The sequence below is a fragment of the Stegodyphus dumicola genome, chromosome 9 (assembly GCF_044657685.1).
Source record: "Stegodyphus dumicola isolate Sdum_Otavi_A_Nest chromosome 9, ASM4465768v1".
In the NCBI taxonomy this organism is placed as follows: Eukaryota; Metazoa; Arthropoda; class Arachnida; order Araneae; family Eresidae; genus Stegodyphus; species Stegodyphus dumicola.
The window spans coordinates 44,364,300-44,390,537 of record NC_140776.1 but is presented as its reverse complement, the minus strand read 5'-3'; the positions used below and the strand labels follow the sequence as shown (position 1 = coordinate 44,390,537).

At 33.9% G+C, this 26,238-nt stretch overlaps 1 protein-coding gene across 1 annotated transcript in view; it reads right to left on the bottom strand.

The window, feature by feature from the left end:
* Positions 1 to 462: 462 nt before the first annotated feature.
* Positions 463 to 26,238, bottom strand: part of LOC118192046 (scoloptoxin SSD14-like) — a 42,599-nt gene continuing 16,823 nt past the window's right edge. The window contains exons 5-11 of the mRNA XM_035362937.2: positions 23,970 to 24,162; positions 18,299 to 18,465; positions 16,572 to 16,861; positions 12,909 to 13,099; positions 11,158 to 11,398; positions 7,281 to 7,394; positions 463 to 735 (exon numbers count right to left, since the gene is read on the bottom strand). Of these exons, the coding sequence (XP_035218828.1) occupies positions 583 to 735; positions 7,281 to 7,394; positions 11,158 to 11,398; positions 12,909 to 13,099; positions 16,572 to 16,861; positions 18,299 to 18,465; positions 23,970 to 24,162 (1,349 nt within the window). The 3' untranslated portion in view covers positions 463 to 582. The remainder of the gene's footprint in view (positions 736 to 7,280; positions 7,395 to 11,157; positions 11,399 to 12,908; positions 13,100 to 16,571; positions 16,862 to 18,298; positions 18,466 to 23,969; positions 24,163 to 26,238) is intronic.

Below are 26,238 nucleotides of genomic sequence, written 5' to 3'. Positions count from 1 at the left end.
TAAGCTCTCTGTTCTAGTCAGGTCATTGTATGTTTCCGAAGAAGGTAAGAAGAAACATTGAACCTGATAATCTGAATTCCCGTTTTTTCTGTACCTTCTTTTCAAATTTTTATCAGATTATTATTTAGTTTGATTGGTTAACTGATTGTATAATTAGTTATGACAAATCATTGCTATGTACACATTCTTAGTTGAATATATTTGTTGATTTGATTTCATTAATTAAAATACTGATTTGAGAAGGTTGATGTTTAGTTTCAAGAATTATATATTTAACTTATGAAGTTGTCAGTGATAATGTTGATTAATGTCAATCACTACGATAATATATTTTGAAATATGAATAATTTAAAGTAATTAATGACTGCGGTACTTAAAATACTTGGGTGGGGCGCTGTTAGGTTCCAGTTACTTTTAATTAAGTTGCTAAGTACTTTTAATTAGGTTAACTTTTCCAAGCACTTTGTACACTGTTAAGGGAATAGAGTATTATTTCAACATTTCATTTTAAAGTTCTTTTTTTACATTAAATAATAACATCTATATTATTGACTTCAAACAACAACAGAAAATTAGAATTAATTAAAACCCATCTACGTCTCCTCCTTTTCTATAGTCTGCATTCGCGTACAAATATCCGTCTTCTTCTCTGGCGATACCCATTACAGTTCCAACCATACTTTTATCCATGGCTCTGATTTCGTGGCCTTTTTTTCTCAACTCCTCCAGAAGATCCTAAATGAAAGAAAAAATATTATATTAATTCAAAATAAATTTGAAATATTTATTATGGCATTTTCTTAACAATATTTGACAAACTAGTAGTTTTTAAAATATACGCAGTACTAAGTTCAGTAACTTAGTGCTGTTTAATTCAAGCCTAAAGCAAACTGAAAATGAATCTTAAATTTATGGTGTGAAGCTTGATCAAACAATAACAGAATCATTCACTTTTTAACCAAACTAAATGAACTTAAGAAGCATAATTCTTGCATCTGTGTGTTAATTCGTTCCTCTGTCACAAATCTCCGCATTGGAACAACATTATCTAGAAGTCGGATCACAAACGTAAGGAAATTCACGCGGAAAGTAAATTTGAATTGCCTCAATTTGTTAATCATAGCTTGAAACACTTGATTTTTATCAGATGAATTAATTTATGAAACTGTTACCAATATAAACAGAGGATGACATCCAGTAGTACTCCTCGCCTCAACATGGCTTTCCTTATTTTCTTGATTTATTCAGAATTTTTATATTTTTTGTTCAGTGATCTTTTCTTTATATTAAATGAAAACCTGAAGGGGGGAAAAACGTGTACTTAACGTATTTTCTCATCGATGTTTGAATGTTTGCCGAAATTCCACTAAATATGAGGCAATCATTCCAGCAGAAGTTTGAAGGTATAGGAAACCGCAGAAGGAGCAGTTGTTTCGTCTGAAAGACTTTCAAATTTTTCTGCTCATTTAGGGGATTTATTTAAACGAAAAGTAATAGGATAATATTACAAAAGTAAAACTATTATCATTAAGATTATAAGCCCCTTTTGTGACTACTACTTACGTTAATAAAATTAATATGTAAAAAATTATAAATAAAAATGATAATTATACTGATTTGATATCGCTGCTTATAATAGGATAGTTCATTAGAGTCTGAAACTTCTGGCGCGGTTTATAAAGTAATAAACAAATACAACTTACAGATATAAAGCATACAAAAATCCTAAATTTACTATCATAATTTTTCTCGCTGCATCTCCGCTGTTTGTTTTCAAATAAAGTCATATAGCGTGCCCATTATTGCGCACTTTTCTTGATCCCATAAATTTGAAAATAATTGCACTGTTTGCTGTTCCGTAGATGAGGACCAACATTTTTAAGACGAGCAGTAGTTAATTCTTATCCTTCTTTTCAAAAACTAAACTGTCTTATCGAGAATTGCGAAGGGTGGAATGCTGTTTAACTCATTGCTTGGCGGAGATATGTTTTCTACGCGATACACCTTTTACATTCCGTGGTAACGTAAAGAATATGTATCTTAAAGAACGAAAGCTTCGCCAAAGCAGGAGTTCCGTTTTAGACATCAGAGGAAAAAATATACTCCAAGTTTACTTTCCATGTGTTATCCATGCAGCCTTAATACTTTTTGCGCATGCTCGAAAAAGCTCTGGAACCGGTGTCGAAGCAAATCCTGCCTTATGCGCATGCGCGGAATAGTTGTCGAGCTAATGCCGAAGGTTACCCAAAGAATCTCCTGGTTACCTTTCCTAAGAATTCAATGTTCTGTGCACGAAGTCTTTATACTCCGTGGTTCTGTGATACCAGTTTTTCCTGCTGTATCGACTTAAGTCAAATCAGTGATCTCCGCAGGTAGATCAATTAATGGATTATTTACTTTGAGTAACAAAATCTACGAAAATCCGAGTTTAAATTATCGCGAAAAGTTTTGTTAAATCCTACAAGTTCCGAATCTTATCAGTTCTTTGATTTTGTACAGTATTCCTCAATTTCCTGTACACCTAGTGATTTGGCGACAAGAATTTGTCTCTCTACGATTTAGCGATGCAGTAGTCAAATGGTTTACATTACGTCTACAGAAGCTTTCCTTCTTTGCACATACATTCTCTGGTGAAGGTGCATAGTGAGCTGTTAGTACAACGCATGCGAATGTTCAAACAATATAACGGTTTCATTTGAATTTTGCCGCCCAACCGGTATAGTGGTTAGCGTTGCTGACTGCCGTGCCGAAGGGTCCGGGTTCGAATCTCGGAGAAGGCATGGATGTATGTAAATGTTTAATAAAAAGTTGTAAAAACGTTTGTTGTTAATTTCAATATTAACCATCACGGACTGGAGGAAACGGCGTTCGCCAAACTCCTCATCTCCTTTCTTCTTGCTTAAGAAGTAAGATTAATACAAATACAGATACAGATTTGAATTTGACAGATGACCGCTACCAGTCTTATGCGTTAAATTGCTATTCGTATGCCATTCTAAGGCAAATAAATTATACTTTTTAAAATGGAAAAGAAAAATTGTTCGACAAAATTTAAATTCGAATACTTATGCTCTTATAGAACAGCCCATGTGCATACTCGAACAGCATAGCGGTTTAATTTTGACTGATAATCGTTACCGTTTTTATGCGTTAGAGATTTTATGCATTTGCGGAGCAATCACGCATTTTGTGTTCTTTGGACATTTTAGACTAGCTGAAGTATGCCGCTCTGCCCAAGCTTTGCACAGAGTGAAGAGGCTTCATTTAAGGGCATGGAGGTTAATTTTTCCGAAATCTTAGGTAGACAAAGATTTGTCTCTTATTTTGGTTCAACTTAGCTAGAGAATGAACTGCAGAACAGTGTAGAAATAACAGCGTCACGTAACGGCTTTAGAAAGAAATGGTTCTTGCTTTATTATTGGTTATATCTTTTATCGGAAAGGAGCTTTCGGAAAATCACCTATACTTTGGCCGATGCTTCACCATTTTCGAAATATTCGTGAAAAACTGACAGAGAGAGCACTTAAATTTCTTTTTAAACATTCTACACTGTTCTGGAAAGTTTTACATTGTTCTAAAGAACAAACGAATATGGCGCCGTCTAGCCGATAGCGGGAATACAACAACGACGACATGAACCTAAGATGAGTGACGTGAGCGTGGATGACGTCCTAATATACACTGGTGTGCAAAACTTCAGCAACAATATAAATTTTAATCATATAGCCATGAACGTGCGGTCGGCGGGCTCAACTCAAGTCTACAATAAAAGGAAGGACGTAGGACATTCACTGCAAGTGCAAGTGGGTCCTTTCGTGAAATATGGCTAGAAGAAATCACCTGGATGACTTCACACCTGGGAGAATGATGGAAAAGCTGCAGGAGGGGCGTAGTGTGACTAGTGTAGCTGAAGAGTACGGGATGAACAAAAGTGTCGTTTCGCGCGCTTGGAAAACCTTCCAAACATAAGTACAGCTGTTAGAAAGGTTGGTGGTGGCCGTCCCAGGAAAACAACTGCAGTGGATGACCGATATATTGTCCTGCAGGTAAAAAGTGCCCGAAACCAGTCAGCAAGCGCCATAGCTCAACAACTGTATACAGGAACGGGTCGACAAGTGTCGCGGTTTATTGTGTCGAGACGCCCTCACAAAGATAGCCTATTCGCCCGCCATCCTTAATGCTGCATCCCTTTGAAAGTTGGCCATCGACGACACCGTTTAGAATGGTGCAAGAAGCACGAAAAGTGCGCATCTCACCAATGGAGTAGTGTCCTCTTTATGGATGAGTGCCACAAGCAATTCTCAACGCCAACTGATTTGGAGAGAGGTCGATTTCATCCCAGTAATGGTTTCATTCCAGGATCCCAGGATAGTTTCATTCCAGTAACATCACGGAAAGAAACCGTTACGGTGGTTCTGGAGATTTCGTCTGGGGAGGCATTATGCTGAACGGGCGCACAGAGCTCCCTATTTACAACAGAGTTTCTGTAACCGGAGATCGCTATTGTCAGGAGGTGATCCTTTCCCATACGCGTCTGTTCTGTGATGCCATTGCAGCAGACTGATTTTATGGATGACAATGCACGGCTGCACCGGAATGATGCTGTTTAGAAGCTACCGAAAAGTGAACATATCAGTCGAAAGGATTGGCCAGCGTACTCCCCTGATTTAAATCCAATAGAACATGTGTGGGATGCTTTGGGGAGATGGCTTGCGGCAAGATTACATTCTCCGGGAACACCGAACAACTGAAACAGATGGTGAGGAATGGGCACTCTTACCTCAAGATCTGTTGGACAGTCTGGTGTTGAGTATGGAGAGACGGTGCGAAGCAACCATGATTTAAATTAAAAAACGATTTAAACAACCATGATTACTCCCCTGATTTAAATCCAACAGAACATGTGTGGGATGCTTTGGGGAGATGGCTTGCGGCAAGATTACATTCTCCGGGAACACCGAACAACTGAAACAGATGGTGATTGAGGAATGGGCACTCTTACCTCAAGATGTTTTGGACAGTCTGCTGTTGAGTATGGAGAGACGGTGCGAAGCAACCATTGCAGTAATGGGAGGGCATACCCCATGCTAAGGAATATCTGCTTGTTGTTCTTCCTCTTGTACAGACAGTCATGTGTAATGATACTATGAATTCAATAAAGCCTTTTTTTGTTTGATTCCATACTGTTTGCATTGTATTCATTTTTGTGCACCCATGGTTACGTCATCGTTTAAGTACAAACTGCTGTCTCACATTTCTGAATTTCACGTCTCTCAGATGATTTCTCGTGGAGTTATGGCAAAAAGAACACCTGTTGCTTAAGTTTTGCACACCAGTGTAAATGCTCTGAGTGTAGACCCCCATGGGATGGTTTTCCGATAGCTTATGTTGACAGTGACCTTCCTCGGTCAAGTGTGCAAAATTTCATCAAGTTCGGAATAAAACTATAGATTCTCACACATTTACACTCACACAATTAAGGAAGGACTCTTCTTTATATATGTACATAAATTATAGATATATAGATGATTTTAATGAATCCAGCTAGTGTCATTTCTCAGATTCAATGAGTAATCAATAATAACCGAAATAAATCTGCGCTTATTCTAAATTAAATAGCTTAGTCTTACAAGGTATTTTTCCCGCCTTCCTAGCGTGCCTTCGTGGTGTAGCGGTTCTGCACGCTGGTCCGGTATCTAGAGGTCCGTGGTTCGATTCCCGGCGAAGGCGTTTGCTAATTTTTCATCTCTTCGGCTTTTCCAAATAACCTAATGTCTCTACAGTGGCTCCCGAACTAAAAGGGTGTTGGATGATGGTTATCCTCACCCAGGATTTGGCGATTGTGTCCCCTGTAAACCCCAGTCGCCTTTTAAAAGGGGGAGTATATAAGGTATTTCTCCCGCCTTCCTAGCGTGCATTCGTGGTGTAGTGGTTCTGCACGCTTCTACCATAATATCGGACTGCTGGAAAGCATAGAATTATCTCTCAGAAGACAGATACAGTACATTCATTCATTTGAGAGTCCATCACAGCCTGATATTCAAAGATTGATGGGGAAGCGTACGAATTCAATTAAAGGGACTTGGTGAGCAGTGAAATGCACAGTCAGAAATAATGCCAATCATGTAGAAGGCGAATCTGATTTCTATTTGGGAAAATCTTTGTATAGAAGATTCCACAATTATTGAGTAAAAACGATTTTTTTGCGCATTCGTATCTTATATCAGTAATCTTTAGTCGCTGACGCAGAAAGATGCAACGAAAATGAGTAAGAAATCTTGTGTTGCCTATATTTTACTGCCTATATTTACTTGCCTATATTTTACTGCCATTCTTTTCGCTCGCTTTTTCAGCGGTGTCTTCTGGAACTTGCGTTACTTGTCGGGTCACGGGATAATACGTAGGTACCATTTTTGTTATTTTTATGCACGTTATTTTTTGAAATAAATTACTAAAAATTGTATTACCTGAAGATCTTATGATTATGTTGTGACATTACGCTTATCCATTACTGGGGTTAAATCGCACTGTTTGGTGACAGTGTTTGTTTGCCAAAAATGATCGACGGGAAACTACATAAATACTGTAAAATTTCAAGAATTCTTAAAGTGATTTTTATCTAATATTATTACGCATAATTATTTTAAAACAAATAAACTGTGGCGATTTTAAAATCAATAAATTATGGCGAATATGGGTATGGTTAGGAATGCTTTCTTCTTTATATGTATAATTAGGAATACTTTCTATGTGCTAACTGTGCTCGGAGTAGATGTGCCAGACGCACCGCTTTGACGAAAATTTACCTTATAATTATGCTTAAAGTGCGAAATGCAAATAAAAAATTTAAATAATTAATAAAGCAATGTAATTAATAAAGATATGTGAAAACAAGCGCATTTATTCTTCGAAAAAAAGAAAAGAACTTAAAAAAATTTAGTAAAAATATAAAAAAATCATCTTTGACAAAAAGCGCAGCAGAAATAAGAAAAAATAACCAAACAGAAACATAAAACTTTATTCAGCTTTATTAACACAAATTTTAAACTTTTGCCCAGCTAATTTTCCTGATAAATAGGTTGCCATAAGAAACAAAATCTTTCAAAATCTCTTGTTTACCATGCTAGGCAAACAATCGCCAAATCTGGCGAATGGTGCGTTTTGTTTATCAATAAACCTGTGCTCTTAGCTGACTATGTTATCCTTTATGAATCTTATTTTGACTGTTCTTAATTATGCTGCTCAGATATATTAGCCTAAAAAAATCAAGGATTTCTTACCTGTGGAAAAAGTTTTTCATATTTGATGTGGTTCGGAAACAGCTGATGATGAAGTCTTGGGCCATCTATAGATTTTTTAATGTCATCTCCAAGCCATAAATTTCTCAAGATAGTCTGCAAGGATAATAATTTTGAATATCTAAGTTAGGAATACGTATGAATGAAAATACATACTGTCAATTTTATGGGTACAATCGTAAAAGGCATACAGTAATTTAAATGACAGGTACCGTTATTTATTCGGAATATATCAAAATATATTTCAATAATAGAGAAACAGTAACATTTTAATTCATTTTAAAAATTACTCTGAGAGTTTAGTCTTTCAATGGCATGTTAATAATTGTCATTTACAATTTTAATAAGAATTTTAGAAACACTATTTAACAGCGTAATAAAATTTTTTAAAAAATTAATTATATTTTAATTTTGCTTGTTTTTGGACTCGTTGCGGATCTTTTTCCTTTTCAAAGACAAAAATGAAATTAAATTATTTTTAAATGGGCTTGAAATTTATATCTTCCGATTAGCAGACTTCGATTATGGTAGCCTATGCCTTAAATAGAATATTCTCGTAGCGGCCTCCAGTACTCACTTTCCTTGACTTAAGCAGAAAATATTTCATTAAGAAGAAATATAGCTCAATTTGGGGGGCTCTATTTGGTAAACAAGCCTGTTCTGATTGGCAGTGAACTATTAAACTATTGCTAAAATAGAGCATCATATAAATAATTATGAATGAAAACAAACTTATTTACTTGAAGTTTACAATGCTAGTTTTTGTAAACAGACTTATACTATATACTACAAATGTACTAAAGAAATGAAACAATACGTAAGTTATAAATATGACATTGCAGTTAAATTTAGTATTTAGAATAATGTTCAATGGGAACATTTATGTAACAGAATTTATGGTACCCTTTTAGCAGAAATGCCCGCTCGACAACAGCGCAGGGCTGTCTTAACACTTTTCACTTGAGTAGAGTCCCCATGCTAATCCATTTATATTTCATTTCTGTCAATGATTGTTGGCTTTTTCACTTGAGTAGAGTCCCCATGCTAATCCATTTATATTTCATTTCTGTCAATGATTGTTGGCCTGTACACATTCGTTTCCTCGAGGTCCATAAAGCTGTACAAGACGACATTGCAACAGCGACATTTATTTTTAACAACGAGAGTCATCACTTGTTGTGGCAGTAATGTTTATTGTTAAAGTTTATGCTGAAGTTCTTAGAAACTACGTGATGAAACGCTTGGATATGGAATAATCCTTTTAATTTCTTTTTCATATTCCATACATATTTCTTCCAATATCAGGTTCAGTCTAATTATACTGAAGGTTACAATATATGTAAGAATTATTTAACTTTCTATATATCTTTGAATGAAGAGAGCTGTACGAGTTCATGTATGGTCCATACGTATTGCATTAGTGTTCAATGCAGCAATGATATATAAATTTTGTGTTCGTGTATGTGTGAATTTACATTACTGAACCGCCAACAAATCATGACGATCACAGCAGGAGCCCATCCTTATTCCTGCACATAATAGCTAACTCTATATTTCTATGATAGTTTTTGTTCGATATTAAGTTCTGAGTTCTCTCCTCATTAAAACACTTTTAAGGATCATTCCAAAAGTTAAATTGAGACTCGAAAGTAAAAGTTTCTTAATTCTACTGATCCACTTTAACCCTTTGCGGCACAGTGTGTCTGATCTGGACACACCTAAAAATTTCCTTCTGTACGCACAGAAAAATTGAATTAAAAAGGATTTATAGGTTACTATAGGTTACTCTGAATCTTCTTTATTTATAGTAGATGGCAGCTCAACACAAACCGGTCTATATATTTTAGCCATGTTTAGTTTTTCAAGACCCTCATTTTTCAAAGAAATCTTCCAGATTTTTTTAGGGTATAAAAGGAATTGTATGTTATTTTTTTTGGCTATATGCTAAACTCCTTATTTTATATTAGTTTTAAATTTTTACCTTGAAATCTTGTTTAAAATCAAACGGCGAACCCTAGGTGTGCCCAGACCAGGCTCACCGATAATCTAGGACAACTGAGAATCTGTATTCTTTGTTTCTCCGCATCTTATCCGTCAGTTCATTGACAACAATGCTCGTTTCAGCGCCCTTTTCGGAGCTCTATTCAATCAGTGTGCCACTTTGGGCACACCTATAGAATTAAAACGATAAGTGCTATCTTCACAAAATTTTACTTGTGTACTCCTCTAGGCCTAATTAGACTGCCTATCTTTTTTTAAATCAAAATTCCAACTTTAAAAGGTAGCGTGCCGGAAAGGGTTAAATGCTCACTGATTCAACTCAACTGAATTATAATATGAGACGAGAGAGAGAAATGCAGATAGTTAAGGTCTTCTAACTAATAATCCACACTCAAGACTATGCGAAGCAGTTTTTTTTTAAATGTAGGTCTTCCTATAGTTATTTCTATTATTATTCCTTGTTAGAGTTTTGCAGTATTTGGCTCTCTGGCGCCTACAGCTGAAATGTACAGCCGTTCAGATCCAGAACTTCTAGAGAGTGTGTAATCGCTATGGTCTGGACATTCTCGGCTTGTATATGGATTTTCGGCTTAAATACGACTTAGTTACATCTGATCATTCTCGGCTTAAAATTGCTTCGGAAGTTTCGTCTTAGTGGTTGCATTTTCCGTTAATGATGTTCCAATGAACACTGAGATCTTTTACAGTATCGGATTGTCTTGCAGTAGATTACAATACTTTTACAGCCCTCCAAAGGATTTCTTATGCCAAGTGGTATTTTTACTCATTATGTCTGCAGTGTCATTCCTAGGCCATTGGCTGCCGCATACATTCTTAAGATTGCCGCTCCCAACTTTAAAAAAAAGTGCTCAATGATTAATAAAATTTTTATTTCATACTCACTAGTACTCACATGACGTTTTTACTCATTATATCTGCAGTGTCATTCCTAGGCCATTGGCTGCCGCATACTTTCATAAGATTGCCGCTCCCAACTTTAAAAAAAGTGCTCAATGATTAATAAAATTTTTATTTCATACTCACAAGTACTCACATGACAAACTGTATAAAATACTTATATGGCAAGTACTTACAATGAATTAAAAATATTTAGGGGTGGTATCGCCCCGAGAATCCGGCCACCCCTGATTTTGGCCGCCAGCTTACTTTTACGCGCTGCACCTCCACTAAGAACAGCCTTGTATGCCTGATTTGCTTATTTCATAATTTTTGAAATATTCAGATTGCGATTAAATGCAGATGCTCTGTCTTAAATAGATTTGTTTTGACTTCAGGATTACATTTTAATCAAATTTCATTTGCATATTTGGAATCAGCGCTGAACTTTTGTCAAATATGTATATTTTAGTTTTAATTCCGAACATTAGATTTTTATGGTTATTTTTATGTTTATAGCTAATTTGTTTTAGATTAGTATATTAAGCAAGACCGAAACAATTGTCTTTATGCAAAAGGCATTTTTTAGGAACATCTCACGCAAAGTGCCTAGATTATGATTGGTTGTTAATGTTTCTCTTGAAAATTACCTCCAAAACACTGTCGATATAAAAAATTCAATTTACAGTAAGATAACGAGGCTGAATGTTCTTTGGAATGTAATGAAAAACAAACAAACAAACAAACAAACAAATATCATAGACAAAAAGAAAAACACCACAAACGGAATGCTTTTAACTGTGTTAATTCAGAGACTGTTTCATACATTATTTCATTGCACATATATCGTGTAGCATTTTAAAGCATATATCGTGTATCATTTCGTAGTAAGCATTTTAAAATTTAGAACTGTGTTACATATTGTTTCGTTTTCTAAATAAAAAGTTTAAAGTTTTCAGACCTGGGCAACACTCGTCGTGATCTGCGTTCCTCCAATTCCACCAAGAGTCAACCTGATATCTCCATTGGAATCGACAATGATCGAGGGAGACATCGAAGACATGGGTCTTTTCCCTGGGCGAACGAAATTCTTATTGCCAGGTGGAACATCAAAGTAATTGGTGATGTTGGGAGAGGAGAAATCATCCATTTGATTGTTGAGGAGAATCCCTGTAGAGGGAGACATAATCATGCTCCCGAAGCTAAAAAGAAAAGAATTACTTTTAAAACTTTACTTTCTTTGAAGAACAAATATTTTGAGGTCACCCGCAATATGTTTTCAAATAATAAAAGACATCTGTACTATGTTAAAGTCTGCAATAATATGTTTGGTAAATTCCTGTACAAAAATATATGCGAAATAGCACATAAAATTAGAGCTTATGTAAAGTTAATATAAAAAACTAAAATTTAAGAAATATTTCTATTTCTATTTAATGATGCAAAACCAAAAATTTTAATGACATGGGATAATAATGTTTCCAATTTGCATAGACAAGCGAGCTGAAACGCGTGAGGTTTCGAGAAAATCATGAAATCAAAAATAAGAGTGAATTACTATTTTACGTACAAACAAGTAACATAAAACCAGCTTTTGCAGGGACGCCTGATGCATACAAGACGTTTACTTCATTCACACAAGACTCAGTTTTACATTTTAACTCAGTAGTTCTCAACTCTTTTTTTGATCCCATGCTCCCCTTTCACTATTGCCAGACGATCATTCCCTCCTTACTTTCCAAAACTCGGAAAATACATTAATTTAAATTTAGAAAATTTTTTAATGTGTTTTATAAATTAAATAAGAATACTGATTCCAAAACTTTGAAAAAAAAGCGTTTTTTTTTAAATTTATAAACTACAAATAAATATTCAACAGGTAAAGAAAAGGCTGCTCTCATTTCCCTCCTAAAAATATGAAATTCCTTCTAGAGGGAAATTCCCTCCTTGGATAAGAACCCCTGGTTTAACTGATTTTAATATATTTTCATTCTGAACAGACAAACAATACTAACATCAATCCAAAAATTTTTGTTCCTATTTATAACAGGAGTTGAGTTAAAATAAGGATACTTGCGTCTTGAAAGAAAGATTGAATATAATTTTTAAAAATACTCTGAAAAAAAAGGGTTACATAAATAAATTTCAAAATTAATTGTGGCTTTCAGATTAATGAAATATTCCATTAGCATTATGCTAAATTCACAATTCTAGAATGTCGTATTTTTGAGACAAAAGCTTCAGCTATTTTGCTCTCAAACTTAAGTTTTTTACATAATTCTTTTATTTTGCTGAGAGAATATGTATTCTATTTTGATGTAGTGTAAAGCTTCAGAAAGTTACTTAATTGAATTTAAATGAAAACAATAAAAAAACGCAAATTCGGGATTTACTATGGTGTCCAATCAATAGTTTAAAGGCCTTAATTAATCAATAGTGTAAAGGCCTTAAACAATAATGGAAAGGCTTTTTTCAAAGAGAATTTTGATATTAATTAAACAATCTTTTTGTGTCCTTTGTTTAACAATCTAAAAGCTCTAGAAATTTTGTTCTTCTGTCTAAGATCTATTTTCTACAGTACTGTCTAGTTTGTTCTAATCATAAATTAATAAATTCCCCATATTTTTATAAAATAGATATTTTCAAAAAAAAAAAAAAAAAAAAAAAAAAAAAAAAAAAAAAGCGAACTGGATATCAATATATATAACTCACTATAGATTAATTGTGGAGGTGACGGATACTGCGTCACCATTAGGTGCTATAATCGACATATGGGCTGTTCCATGATCCTCTTGAATTGTAATATTCCCTCCATAATGACTTACATTGCAATAGGTTTTGTGATCATCTATGAGACTACGAATATGATCGGCATATCTCGGCGATATCAAATTTTTGACCAGCTATAAAGAGAAGAACAAGTTATCATTAAATTAGAATTCAGATAAAAGAGATTTGGTATACTATAAACAGCGCCGAATTATCACTTAGAAACATAAAATTTGGGCTTAAGGCCATAGATTTAAAGAGGTTTCAAAATGGTCCCTTAACTTCTCATAATGCCCCCTTTTTTTCAAGAAGGGAAATAAGTACACGGGACCCTTAAAAAAACGTTGTATCTCATTATATTTTAATCAGGCTCTGATTATCACCAGTCACTAGTTCATTGCTATTAATCCTTTCTCGAATATGTTTTCATAAACTTCAAAAGAATTGCGCTGCTTTTTTTGACACTGTAATTTATTTTCAATTATTAAAGTGTTTTTGAATCTTTCTTTCTCCATGAACCCCTTTCACCATTGCTGGAGGACAAGCAGCGGCCGAGCGGTAAAGTCGCTGAACACTGGTAGTTCTGTCTGAGGTTCGAATCTTGCCGAACAGGCTGGCTGCATGGGCATTTTCGTGGTTTTTCTCCTGTGTAACGTGTATACGAGTCAGTTTCCTTTAGAAAGTTCTCCCGAAGGCATCCCTATCCTTAGGCATATAGACCTCGAGAGCTTTGCTATGATTCAATTAACCAATTACCATTGCTGAAAAATCATTCTCCCCTGCTTTCAGGAATTCGAAATATACATATACATATATTTCAATTTAGAATTATTTTCTAGCATGTTTCTATAACTCAAAAAGGTTCGAAAATGTTGATAAATATGAAAAACCTGAATAATAGTCGTTTTTTATATGCGTGAACTAAAACTAAACAGTTAAATAAAAGGCAGACTGTACTTCCCCCTGAAAGTATGGAATTCTCCCCCCCCGGTTGAGATACCTTAATTTATTGTATTACATAAAGAGATCATTAGTTTCTTATAATTATCTTCTTATGTTACAATCTTCGTGTTTTAATCGTAAACTTTATTTACAAGACATGATTTTACAGTCACAAGCCATTTTTCTGACATGATTAATATGATTACAAGAATCTTATAATGGAATATCATTTAAATAATTCTTTTTTAGTGGTTTATACAACGAAAATCGTTTCACAAGTTTACTCAAAATCATAGCACTGACTTTAGATCAGCATAATTTCATATCTATTAAAATTATGTCATTAAGATATGTATGAAATGAAAACTAAATATGAGAATTTCAGAATGTCATCAACATATTGATGCAGAATGCCATATTTTCCACACGAAGTATTTCTTCAGTGTTCACAGTGAAACTGAGTGTTCCTCAGTTGGGTTCCTGAACAGTGGCATAGCCTGAGCTTTTGCTGCCCGGGACGGTCCTTGTGTTTGCCATCTGATGCGATCCCTGGATATGCCGATAAATATCGATATATAATGTTTCTTGATATACAAACAATAACTTTAAAAAAGGGCAGAATGATGTACACGAAAATAAATTTAAACCTTATGCATATTTCTGAAGAAAAGCTTTAATTGCAACAATTAAAAATTATATCATCATTTTTTTTTGGTTTTGTTCGCAAATCCATCGATAACATTGCAGAAGTCTACTTGATTACTTCAGCTGCTACAATGCAGACAGTATAGAAAGAGGACTTAAATACAATAAAAAAATAAGCGTACACTTTTAGGTTTACACTTCTTAAATGATTTTTGCTTAGAAATCTCTTCTTACAAATAGCAACACTTAACAGTGTAACACAGTTGTAAGGAAGGTTTCGCTAATATTATAATATTTTAGAAAAAATAAATTTAAACAAATTGTATTTTGGATTGCATTTTAGAACTGTATTTAAAAATAATATTTTAGAATAATATTGCTGCGTTTTTCTCTTCTGACACCAGTTGTTACTTTACGTACGGGGTTTGTGTGGATTTGGAGTGAATAACGACGACACCTCACTTGATGAAATATTTTTTGGCCAGTATTATCAGGACAGCTTCAAAACACGTTTTACAGTCGTCGATGAACTACTGTAAACACGCTGACACGATCAGCGACACAGCCTCCAGGTTATCAGGCTATCACGGTGGAGACAGCTTCACGGAAAGCACTAGAGTACAGCTCCCGACTCTGCTCGTTCGTTCTCGGAACTCACGTACTCTCGAGACTCTCCACACTACAACTTGCGATGCACTCGACGACGCACAGAGCACAGCTCCCGACTCTTCGGTTCAGTCGTTTCCGGAACTTAACGCACTCTCTCGACGATGCACTAACCGCGATACACTAAGAGACTCTCCGATGCACTCGGTACTCGGTTGCCGGCTGTCAACTCGATCGACTCCGCACGAACTGACTATCTCGCACTCTAGACGAGGCACTCTCACTCGCCCTCTCGACGAGGCACTCACACTAATTGACTGCAGACCAGCAGGGTTTATATAGCTTTCGGCTTGTGTTCGAGAACATTCTGGGCTAAACCGGTACAAATTCGTTCCAGAAGGTTCTCCATCCGTCCATGGCATATCGCCAAATATCGCTAAATCGACAATTTCTAGCCAAATATGGCAACCATGCCTTCCTTTGCCATTTTATGGCAACCCGAAAACTGCTTTGCGGGGAAGCCACCTTACCGCGCCTGTACATTTCGTAACAATATTATAATGTAAAATAAGGAAATTATATGATTATATTTCAGAATAAATAAATAAATAAATAAATAAATAGAATATATAAAAATTTAAAGTGATCGTCCTTCCAAGTCCCTATTTTGTTTTTTCCCGCAATAAAATAAAACTCAAAAATACTTGTCTCTTAACGAGAAATTCTTCCTTATTATCTTATTATCTATATATATTATCTTATTATCTATACAATCTTTTATTTGGCTAAACTATCTTTTATTTTTTTTATTGAGAGTGGACTTTAATTTATTACTATAAAAGCTACTACTTTAATTCAAGTTTTAGTATTTATGTTAACATTTACTGGACTTTTTATTGTTTAATTTATAAAAGCACATTAAAATGTAAACTAAAACTGAGTAAATATATATGTATTTTTTTAGTTTTTACAGGTGGAAAATGATTTTCCAGCAATGAAGATAGAGATGCATGGGGTAAAACAGGTTGAGAATGAATGCTCTGTCTAGATACTGCTTGTATGATTAAAGGAAAGTTCTCATAAAGGACATGTGTAGAAGTCGAGCGATTTTCATTGCTAATGAAAGTCTTGTATATGTCTCTTTATATTTGTAACTTAGAAACAAAGCCATTTGAAACGTTTAGTCATTTCGTAAAACCATATTCTCAAAATCATTGAAATAATATGCAATATTTGTAATTGTTTATTACACACTGATCTGCAACAGACATCTAACTTTTATGTGTTTTCTTCATCTACGATCCAGGAATGAGTTGACTGCAAAACATCTTGCTGATTTACAAGATGATATGCGAAAAATTTTTAATTACACAGAGTTACAAGAATCTTCAGAGAACAAAAAGTTTTACAAACCTCTTTCATTTCTTTGGAATCATCATCTTCCATGTCCATGCGACGAGCGTACGCAAACTTGAAAGTTTCAATCATTCTGTGAAGAGTGAGCAAAGTCGCATTTCGAGAACGAGTGACATCAGCATTGATGTCCGGGTATCCGGACAGAACCTGTAGCATGAAAGCTAACAATGCGCCACTACCTGGTGGAGAAGGACCGTAGTAAGTCATATTATTCCTCAAATGGACTTTCACTGGATTTCTCATTTTTGGCGTATAGTTTTGCATATCCTCCTCAGTAATGATGCTCCCTGAGAAAAAAAGAGAAAAAAATGAAGGCATTAGAGATAAGCATTTGAGATTAAAAGTATGTTCTGTAATTTACGACACACTGAATACTTTATAAAAATGTGTTAGGTTATTATAAATATGTAGAAATGTAAATAAATCTATTAGGTTAAAATAGCTTACCTCTCATAGCTATAATAAATATTAATGACAAGCATTCAGAGAAATGGAAACATCTTTAAAAGAAAGCGAGTTCTATAAACATGGAAGATGCTGAGTTAAAAGAAAAAAAAAAAGAATCCCCCCTCCAAGATAAGTTTAATTTTCTTCTCGAGTAAAGCTCTTTTTCACAGACAGAGTTAGTCTATTACTGGTCGAGAAAGAAGGCCGTTTTAGATCTATTCAGCAAAGATCCGTATCATTGACTTTTTATACCGTAAAGGCATTTTTATTAGCTGGATGAGGCATCTGAATATTACGAGGAACTTATTAAAAACAAAACATAGACCAATGATTATAGAACCCATAGAAATAATTGGGATAAAGGAGTAGCTAATTTAAACGAAATAATCTGTAAAATGGAATGATGTTTAAAATTTCATTAGAAAACTATGATATATATAGATTATCTAAGACAGAATATCCTGCACGATGGATTGGACGTAGTGTGGCTTGCCTCCTCGCTCACCATACATCAACCCACTGAACGTTTTCTTCGGGGGGGGAGGGCACATGAAATATTTAGTGTACGAGACACTTCTATACTGGGCTGAAGATGTCGCAACGAGAATCGTTGTTGCCACCGACAAAACTAACACAACATCACGAATCTTCGAGAGGTTGCTTTAGTCATTCATTCGCTGGTGTGAACTGTGCAATAACACGCTTTTCCACCACTTTGAGCACTTGCTATGAGTTTTTCTGTGATCAATAAATAAGATTGAGCAATTTTTGGTATCGTTCATTCGATTTCACAAGAACTCTTTTCTGTCTCTCTTAGTGGAGGACCCTATGTTCCATGGTAATTATTGCTCTCCGGATGGGTACTATCACCCGTTTTATTTTATGAACACAATTTAAATTCACCCTATATATGTATGTAAAATATAATTGTAGATTATTAAACCCTGATTATTTGTAGAAATAAGTGTGTGTAAAGAAATCATGATAAATTTAATCAAGGCCAAGAATTTTTAACGAAAGTTAAGTTTCAAATTATATTAAAAATGAATAAAGTAATATAAATAAATAATAATCAATTATTGATGATTTATTGAAACAAGGCTCACATCATCAGAATGTATAAGACTTTTGCTTAGACTTTTATATATATATATATGCATGTATAAGTATTTCAAACAGTTTGAATTACAACAGCAAAGCATTTAATTTTAATTAATAAAGGTAAGATAAACAAGATTAGGTAACACACAAGACAGACCATCTCTTGCTTTTCTTACCTGCTGATTTCAGATCGGCAAGAAATTTGCTGGCGAGTTCACTTGGACCATAAATCGCTCGTTGTTTTTCTGTAGCTATGATCTCCAAAGTCTTTGCCAAATCGGGTCTTTTAATTATGTCATTCTCATTGAACACTTCACCAGTACTTTTGTTTATAAAGATATTTCTACAGACATGTGGAATAAAAAAAATCTGTATATATTCTAGAAGTAAAATATTTGAAAATAGTTAGATATTTTAATTACTGCGAAGTACATGATGGTTATCTGCTGGAATTTTGGGGTAAATAATCAATTATGAAGTAATTGTTATTTATTTACTCCCAAGTTCGATTAATAGGACAGCATCAGTGCATTTTGGGGTTTCATTATTTGCATATAACAGAAAACCTTTCCTTTCAGAATGTACTATATTCAAAGAAAAATTATTAAAAAATATTCAAAATTATTCAAATTCTATAAAGAAATATTATTCAAAACGAACAACGCTTGTTGCTTTTTTATAATCTAACTATCAAAGCTAAAATAAATCAGTACGCGAAATGAAGTTAAATTCCAAAAGCAAACGGCAGTTTACATAGTTACATATAAGACTGATAGGATATACTAAGAACTTCTTACCATGTATTTTTTCTTCAGATGCTTTTAACAAAATGCCTATTTGTAAGCTAATACTGTTAATAAGAAAATTTGTTTCATAGTAATAACTAAAGAAGATACTAGGTGAGGTCTGTCACATAATGTTTTGGCATATCAGAATTATTTTAGGTACTGATGAACTTTTGAACTCTTTTGAAAAGCTTTGAGACTCCTTTTCTCCTAACTTATATTTTACTATTAGTCTTAAGAATTTAACTAATTTGAAATCTGACAGTGAATTTAATTTTTCTTAAACCTTTTATTTTAGTTTAAGATTAAAACTATTTTCTTCTTTATTCCATATTTTTTTAACACTATTCATGTCTCATATAATGAAATATAATCTCACCCATGAAAGATTAAATTGAGAATAAGCAATATATCTTTCTGTATTTCTAATGCATGCTCAGTTAGTAAAGCCCATGCATTTCTTTGAAAAACAGGGTATTTTACACTTCCCATGCATCAAAAATCCCTTTTAGATAAATCATTCCATTTACGATTGCGTCATCAGTAAACAGTATAAGTGGCGTGAAACCAACCAACTATGTTAAAAAAAAATTAAAAAAAGAAAGAAATCTTCTTTTACATATTCATTAATTCTGTATTGATCAAAGCATATTCATTATTTGATATTTAAATTTAATCTCTCACAGCTAATTGGAGCATTCAGAACAACTAGGCTGTAGTTTTTTACTTTTTGCTTTTCATTCCGTAATTTGTACTGATTATCAGAGAGTAATCTGTTATAACACGTAAAGCATTGCATCAATGCGATAATAATTAAAAAAATTGTAGAACCCCTTATTAAGTCTTCTGTTCTTCACATTAAATCTTTTCCTCTAACGTCTGACTTAAATTATGGTTCATACTTATTCAAGGATTTTGAGTAAATAACTGCATACATTGCCTTTCATACTCGAAAGATACAAGGTGTGACACACACACACAAAAAAAAAAAAAAAAAAAAAGGAGACTGCTCCAATAAATCATTGTACTTACAGAATCAGTTCTTCGTGGCATTATCACCTTCGAAGTAGTTCCCTTCAACATTCGCACATTTCTGCATTCGGTGCTGCATTGCTCGTAACAGTTCTGGAACGAGGTTTTTGGGAGGCCCTTCCGGAGATTCTCCGTTTTTGCCTAACTTCTTCAACTGAGGTAAAATGGGTTTCCTTTAAGCAAGATTTAACTTTTAGGAAATTAAAAAAAAGTCGGAGCCAAATTCTCTTATTCTCATTCTGAACAAGGAGGATGCCCCATCACGGAAATGTTTTTGCTGGCCAGAAACTGCTTGACAGATAGGGCCGTGTGAGAGGGTGCATTTTCCTGGTGCAACAGCCATACATCGCTCCACAACTGTAGCCTTTTTTTCCTAATTCTTTCAAAGTCTTTTTAGTATTTCAAAGTAATAGTGTTGATTAACAGTCTGACCATTGGGAACCCATTCAATCATGATGAACGCGCTGGGCGCCCAAGGAGGCGCCTAGCACACTCATCATTTTCCACAGTGTCCCTTTCCCCTAAAAACCGCTTATGCCATTCAAACACACGTGCATGAGACAAAGTTTCATCTGCATAAACCTCGGTTGACATTTGAAATGTTTCCTCTGATTTCTCGTGGCTGATTTCTTAAGTTTCACAAGACACTTAATGTTGATTCACTGTTCGGATTTTACATTAGCCATTTTTCCAGCAGAATGCAGTTGCATGTGTTCACTCAATGGCGCAGTACTCCCCACGCCCGACTCTAACGTGGTCAGTTAAGTCGAAACTGGCCGCATGGATAGAGGAGGTGTTTGGTATGACGTCACCAAAACAGTTGTTGCCAACTCCCCTCTTTTTTCAAGCTACACAATTAGTTTCTTTCTTTCTTTCTTTCTTTCTTTTTTTTTTTTTTTCTTTTTGTGTGTGTGTGTGTGTCACACCTCGTATTCTTATCTTTGATAAAGATAGTTCTCTCTACATTTTATTTCTCCGTAAAGTAAATAAATAATGTCTATTTCTAAGTGAAATACATATACTGCAAGCGTTTCATATTTGAGAGTGAAAAAAACATATTGATGTGACTTGAAAGATGTGACTGAACTTGATGGAAAAGCATTCGCTGAATATCTATTTCATAATGCAATAATGTACAATGTTACCATCGTTAAAACAGTTAGACAGTCAATGAAATTTTGTATTTAAATGGATTCCTGTTTCCCAATATTAATCAATCTTCATTTCGATATTTAGTGCATCTGTAGAAGTACAGTCGGACCTCGATACCTCGAACTTCTTTATTTGATATCCCTTGTAATGTCCCAAAAATATTCCCTATATGTTTAGCATTAAATTAATGTTATTTTCCTATTGCTATATCGAAATATTTTCTTTGAAACTCTTGCTTAAGTAGACTTTCCAAATTCTGCATCAGAGCAAGAAGTAAGCAGCCGAATCTCTGCCATTTTTTCCCGAAAAAGTGGCCTGAAGATTTGTTCACTGGTAATTTCCAGGGTTTTACACTGGCATGATTGGTTCTGCTTTCCTTTGCATGCATTTAAAACATACAATGTTAAGAATGATCGGATGGAAAGTAATGATTGACGAAGAATTTTCTATCACCTTTAGACTTCAAAACAGAACAGTAAGAAAGAGGTGCAGTTTCTTGTTTCTGTTTTTTTCCTTGCAAGTCAACGCTCTTATAACCCTTAAATTTCGTTTCTTTGAAGTAGGTACTTCAGTTGCAACATGTGGGAACTTTAATAGATCCCGAAATTGTGATAGATATCTCCATCAGAAGAAGATTGTGAAGCAGAATTACAGAAAGGTTATTGGAACATGACTGTGAAAGAAGCAAATGAAGTTGTTAATTTACTAGATACCTTTCAAAGCGCTCAAACACGCTGAACCGAAATTATTCGCCCTGATCACTGTTTCACAGAAAGTTATTCAGATCAATTATTCAGTTAAGAAAATTTAAACAAATTGTAGGGGTTATTTTAATTTCCTAATAGTTATTTTTAATTTTGAACACCTTTCCTTATTTTCTTTTTTCCCCTTTATTCCTTGTCAAAATGAGTTTTTAGGATCGCGTTCTATGTAAATGAGGTAGAAGCAATATTTAAGAGGGAAGTCTCGGTCACTTTTGTAGAAGGGCTTAGAAGTTCTTAGTAGAGTTCTGTCTTGTTTTTACTAGAGTTCTGCCTTCTGGCTACGTCGGTGCTTTAAGCCAAATCTTACTATGTTCGGCTGTATTGTTACGTTCTTTTTAGTATTCACCGCTGAGCTTTAAATAGGGGCCAACTCTGCTAACTATTTCTGTTCAGCTTCGTTTAGTTTTTAATTAGTTAACATTAGATTAGTTTCTTATTTTCTATCCTAAGCCCATGTGGAGGCGTCCTGTAGGCCCGAGAGGGATCAACTGTAAATACGCGTGAGTAAAAATATAAAAGGGTAATTTAACTCTTCTTTGGACTTGTTGTTATAGCCTTAGGAAGTAAGCGATTAATCACTACACACTTCTCAAATATTCTAGTTGCCAAGGGCAATTAATTTAGCTAGAATCTTATAATGTACTAGACTTAAGCAAATAAATCAGCAAATAAATTTTGTTGAAGCAAGCTGAATGTTCCTACCATGCATTTGAAAATAAATTTATTTAAATCCTTATAAAGCATTCATTCTAATTTTAAAATTAAAAATTGAAATTAAACACTAACATTTCATAATTTTATTAATGTATCATATCATAAAATTTCATAACTTTAATAATGTATTATTATATGCACATAGTTCATTTTGCTCGTATTGCGATTCTAAAATTTATGAGAAATTAACATCTTATTATCTCAAAAACGCTTTTTAATCTCTAATTTTTTTCTCTTCCCGCATGATTCGAAATTTTGAGGTATAACTGCATAAGCATTATTCAGAATTATAATATTCTCATTAATACTACTTCCTGTAATATAAATATGCTGAAAAATGACTGGAAATTGACTGGAAAGATATTAATTGAAATATTATGATTTTAAACGAGAATATTAACGGATTGAGGTTATTATTAACTTAGGTTATGCTGGCGTTTTATTAAAACATTTGCCTGAGTAAGTAGCGTAAATTTTATAAAAATCCAATGATTTAAATAATTTATTTTTTGTTTCTTGCTTAAAAATGTTATGTATAAAATATTCAAATTATCATTGCTTTTGCTATTAATTAATTTTCTTCTGGTCAATGGGATAATTTTATTTATTTATTTATTATTATTATCATCTTTTTTTTTATAGACTAAACATTTTAAGTAAGAATTATCTTTTCCAAAGAGTGATTTTTAATTGTGGGTATATTAACCATCTGTTTTAAACTTTTTATTTTGTAATATACTCAGAATTTATTCAGTCTAAATAATATTTTCATTTCGTTTCGCGTTATAATCATCAGTCAACCTGTTAACAGTGTTTGTCGAAACAGAAACATGAAAAATATACAGTGCCCTCGCCAGAATTCAAACTCCGGACTTCTTGACTGCAACCGGTCTGCTTCAAATTCCATCACAAAGGCACTTCGTAAGGAAAGAAAAAGTATCTTACAAATAATAATAATAATAAAAAAAAAATTAACTATGACGAAAAGTTTTTTTTTTTTTTTTTTTCTCTGAAGCAGCACATGGAACAGAAAAATAATATTTGAACACTGACTAGAGAAAATGTTAAGATGTTAGTCTAGTTTTTTTTTTTTTTTTTTCTTTGCTCGGGGCTTCGATATGCAATAAAGCAAAACTTGTGTATTAATTACTTTCTTTCCTGAAAAGGATTTGTAATAAACCTTATGACATTAAATCTGTTTTTGTTTCTTCTGCTTTTGTGTCAATAAAGTAAATATAATAATCAATGACAACAATAAAAAGGAGAAGCAGTGTATTTTAAAGGAAAGGGAAAACACTCTCAATGAAATTATGGAATAAATAGAAATGGTTTGAAAAACTCTGTAACTAGATTGAAATTTCTGTATTTGCCATATGCATTGAGATTAATTTATTACTCACCTAATGACCTCGAATCTTTTAATGTCATGTGCATTCTCTTTCAGGGCTTTAGCGAGGTAACTGTTTACTTTGAAACCTTCTTTGCATATTCGAATGGTAGGCTGAAATAGTTCTTTCCATGGAAGGACACCGAACCTGTTATAAGCGAGAGCGTATCCGGCTATCTCTCCGGGAACGGCAATTGCAAGGCCCCCTGCGGAAGAAAGGCATGATTTATTCCTATACACATGAAATATTATACATGCTTTTAAACAATTAAACCATGCGATTTTTGGAATGATAGTTGAAGATTAAAAAAAATTATTTTAGCAGTCAACTATCATTAAAAGTTGACAAAATTTATGAGAATAATGCACTTATGGTCAGTCACCTCCGGAAATAGTTTATACTGCACCAGTCACGATGATTTTGTGTCTGTCCTCCATTTCTTTGTTAAATACTCCCTTTCGTATAGTAGTGGATGCTGTATTGTGGAAAAGTTGTTATTGTGTTTTCGCATTAGTACATAGTATTATTCTTACTTAATTACTATAATTTAACGATGTAAAATTTTTCTTTGTCAAAATAAGTTAAAAAAAGAAAACCCTGATTAGTAACAAAGGAATACAAATTAAAATAGCCTTAGAATTTCCGACAAATGTAAACTCTTGACACATATACAGGATAGAGTTCAGTGTAAGAAGGAGTAGTGAATGTCTTGCCTTGGAGTAATAAATACATTCAACATTTTTATATGTATGTTGAATCAAAGAAGGCATTTTTAGCACATTTTGTATGCTTAGCACACCTACAAATTAGTTGCTTTTTAATGATTTATATTTATGGTTTCAGTTAGAACATTGGCGAGGCATTCTGAAAAGAACCCCAATTATGAAAGAGGTTATGCTATATGCAAAGTTTGAATATAAAGGTGGGCTTTCAATAAGCAAGGGCTTGCTTTATTGTTGAGAAAATAGCCATGAAATTCATTTTATAGACCTGTGAGGTAAAAAACTGCCGGCAGATCCAATAGCAGCAAAAACTTTAAAATATATTGAAGACAGAGATAAAAAAGGGATTTACATTCAGATCAGTGCAGTGCTGATTAAACGGGACTGATCTTTAAACTTCTGCCAATGAAGATATTTGCTATTGCTTCGGAAACCTCAATCCCTTCTTTCAAGTCAAAGAAAGGAAGAATAACTTTTCTTTTTTGCTGTATCACCGCATCATTCTAACTTATAAATTTCCCCTTTTTCTAATAAGGAAGCCAAATATCTGCAATAATCTATAAGCAAAATATAGAAACTGCGTATGAGCGAATCTTCCCTTTGCCTTTCAGTGAGCTATAAATATGTCGATGGAGGGCCTACTTGTTTAAAGAATTGTTTACCAGTGAGTTTCTCTCCCTCCAAAGAAAAATACTTAATGACCTTAAAGCACTTAATGAGAAATAAAAGTGACATTAGTCCTTGATAATGTATTAACTCATCCAGATGAGCTAGAATCTGAAGAGGAGAAAGACAAAATTTTTGTGCTTGACCCCTAATATTACCTGGTCGTCACAGTCTCTGGAATAGGAGGTTATAGAAAATTTCAAAAGGCTTTACAGGCATAAAGCTGTCAAAGAAATACTTTACAAAGGGAAGACTGAAACGTCTGATTTGCACTAAATGATATAAACGTTAAGTATGCTACCTAAATGGGGACCACTGGAGAAAGGCCCCAAGTCTTCATTTATCAAATCTTGGAGAATTTCATGACCAAATGTCAGAGTTACATGAAAAAAAAAAATAAAGAAGATACTTCTGTAGCTGAACATAATCCTACAATAATACAATAACACTCGAAATGGAGGATAATGACGCCCCGGTTATTGATTTGTGGAAATATCCTGATAATAATGAGCTTATTAAAGATGTACAGAAGTGGGTATCTGACCAAGTCAAAAAGCAACTTCTAAGTGATGATGAAATCCTTTAAGCAGAAAACGGTTGAAGAGACAAAAAAGAAAGCAACTATAAATGAAAAGGAGATAAAATTAGCCACATCTAAAAAGTAAAAGCATTACGCACTGAAACTGACAATTATCAAAAGGAATTCACTGCAGCTTGTATGGTGTTCATGAAGAAATAGCATAATTCAGCTTTATACTGGCGGAAAAAAAATAGTTTTTTATTCACAATTTGTTTAATTTCAACATCTATTTTCAAGATATAGTGCAGAATTAATTAACGTAAAAGTACAGTGATTAAATAAATATATGTGTGCAAATGTTTCTGAAATATTC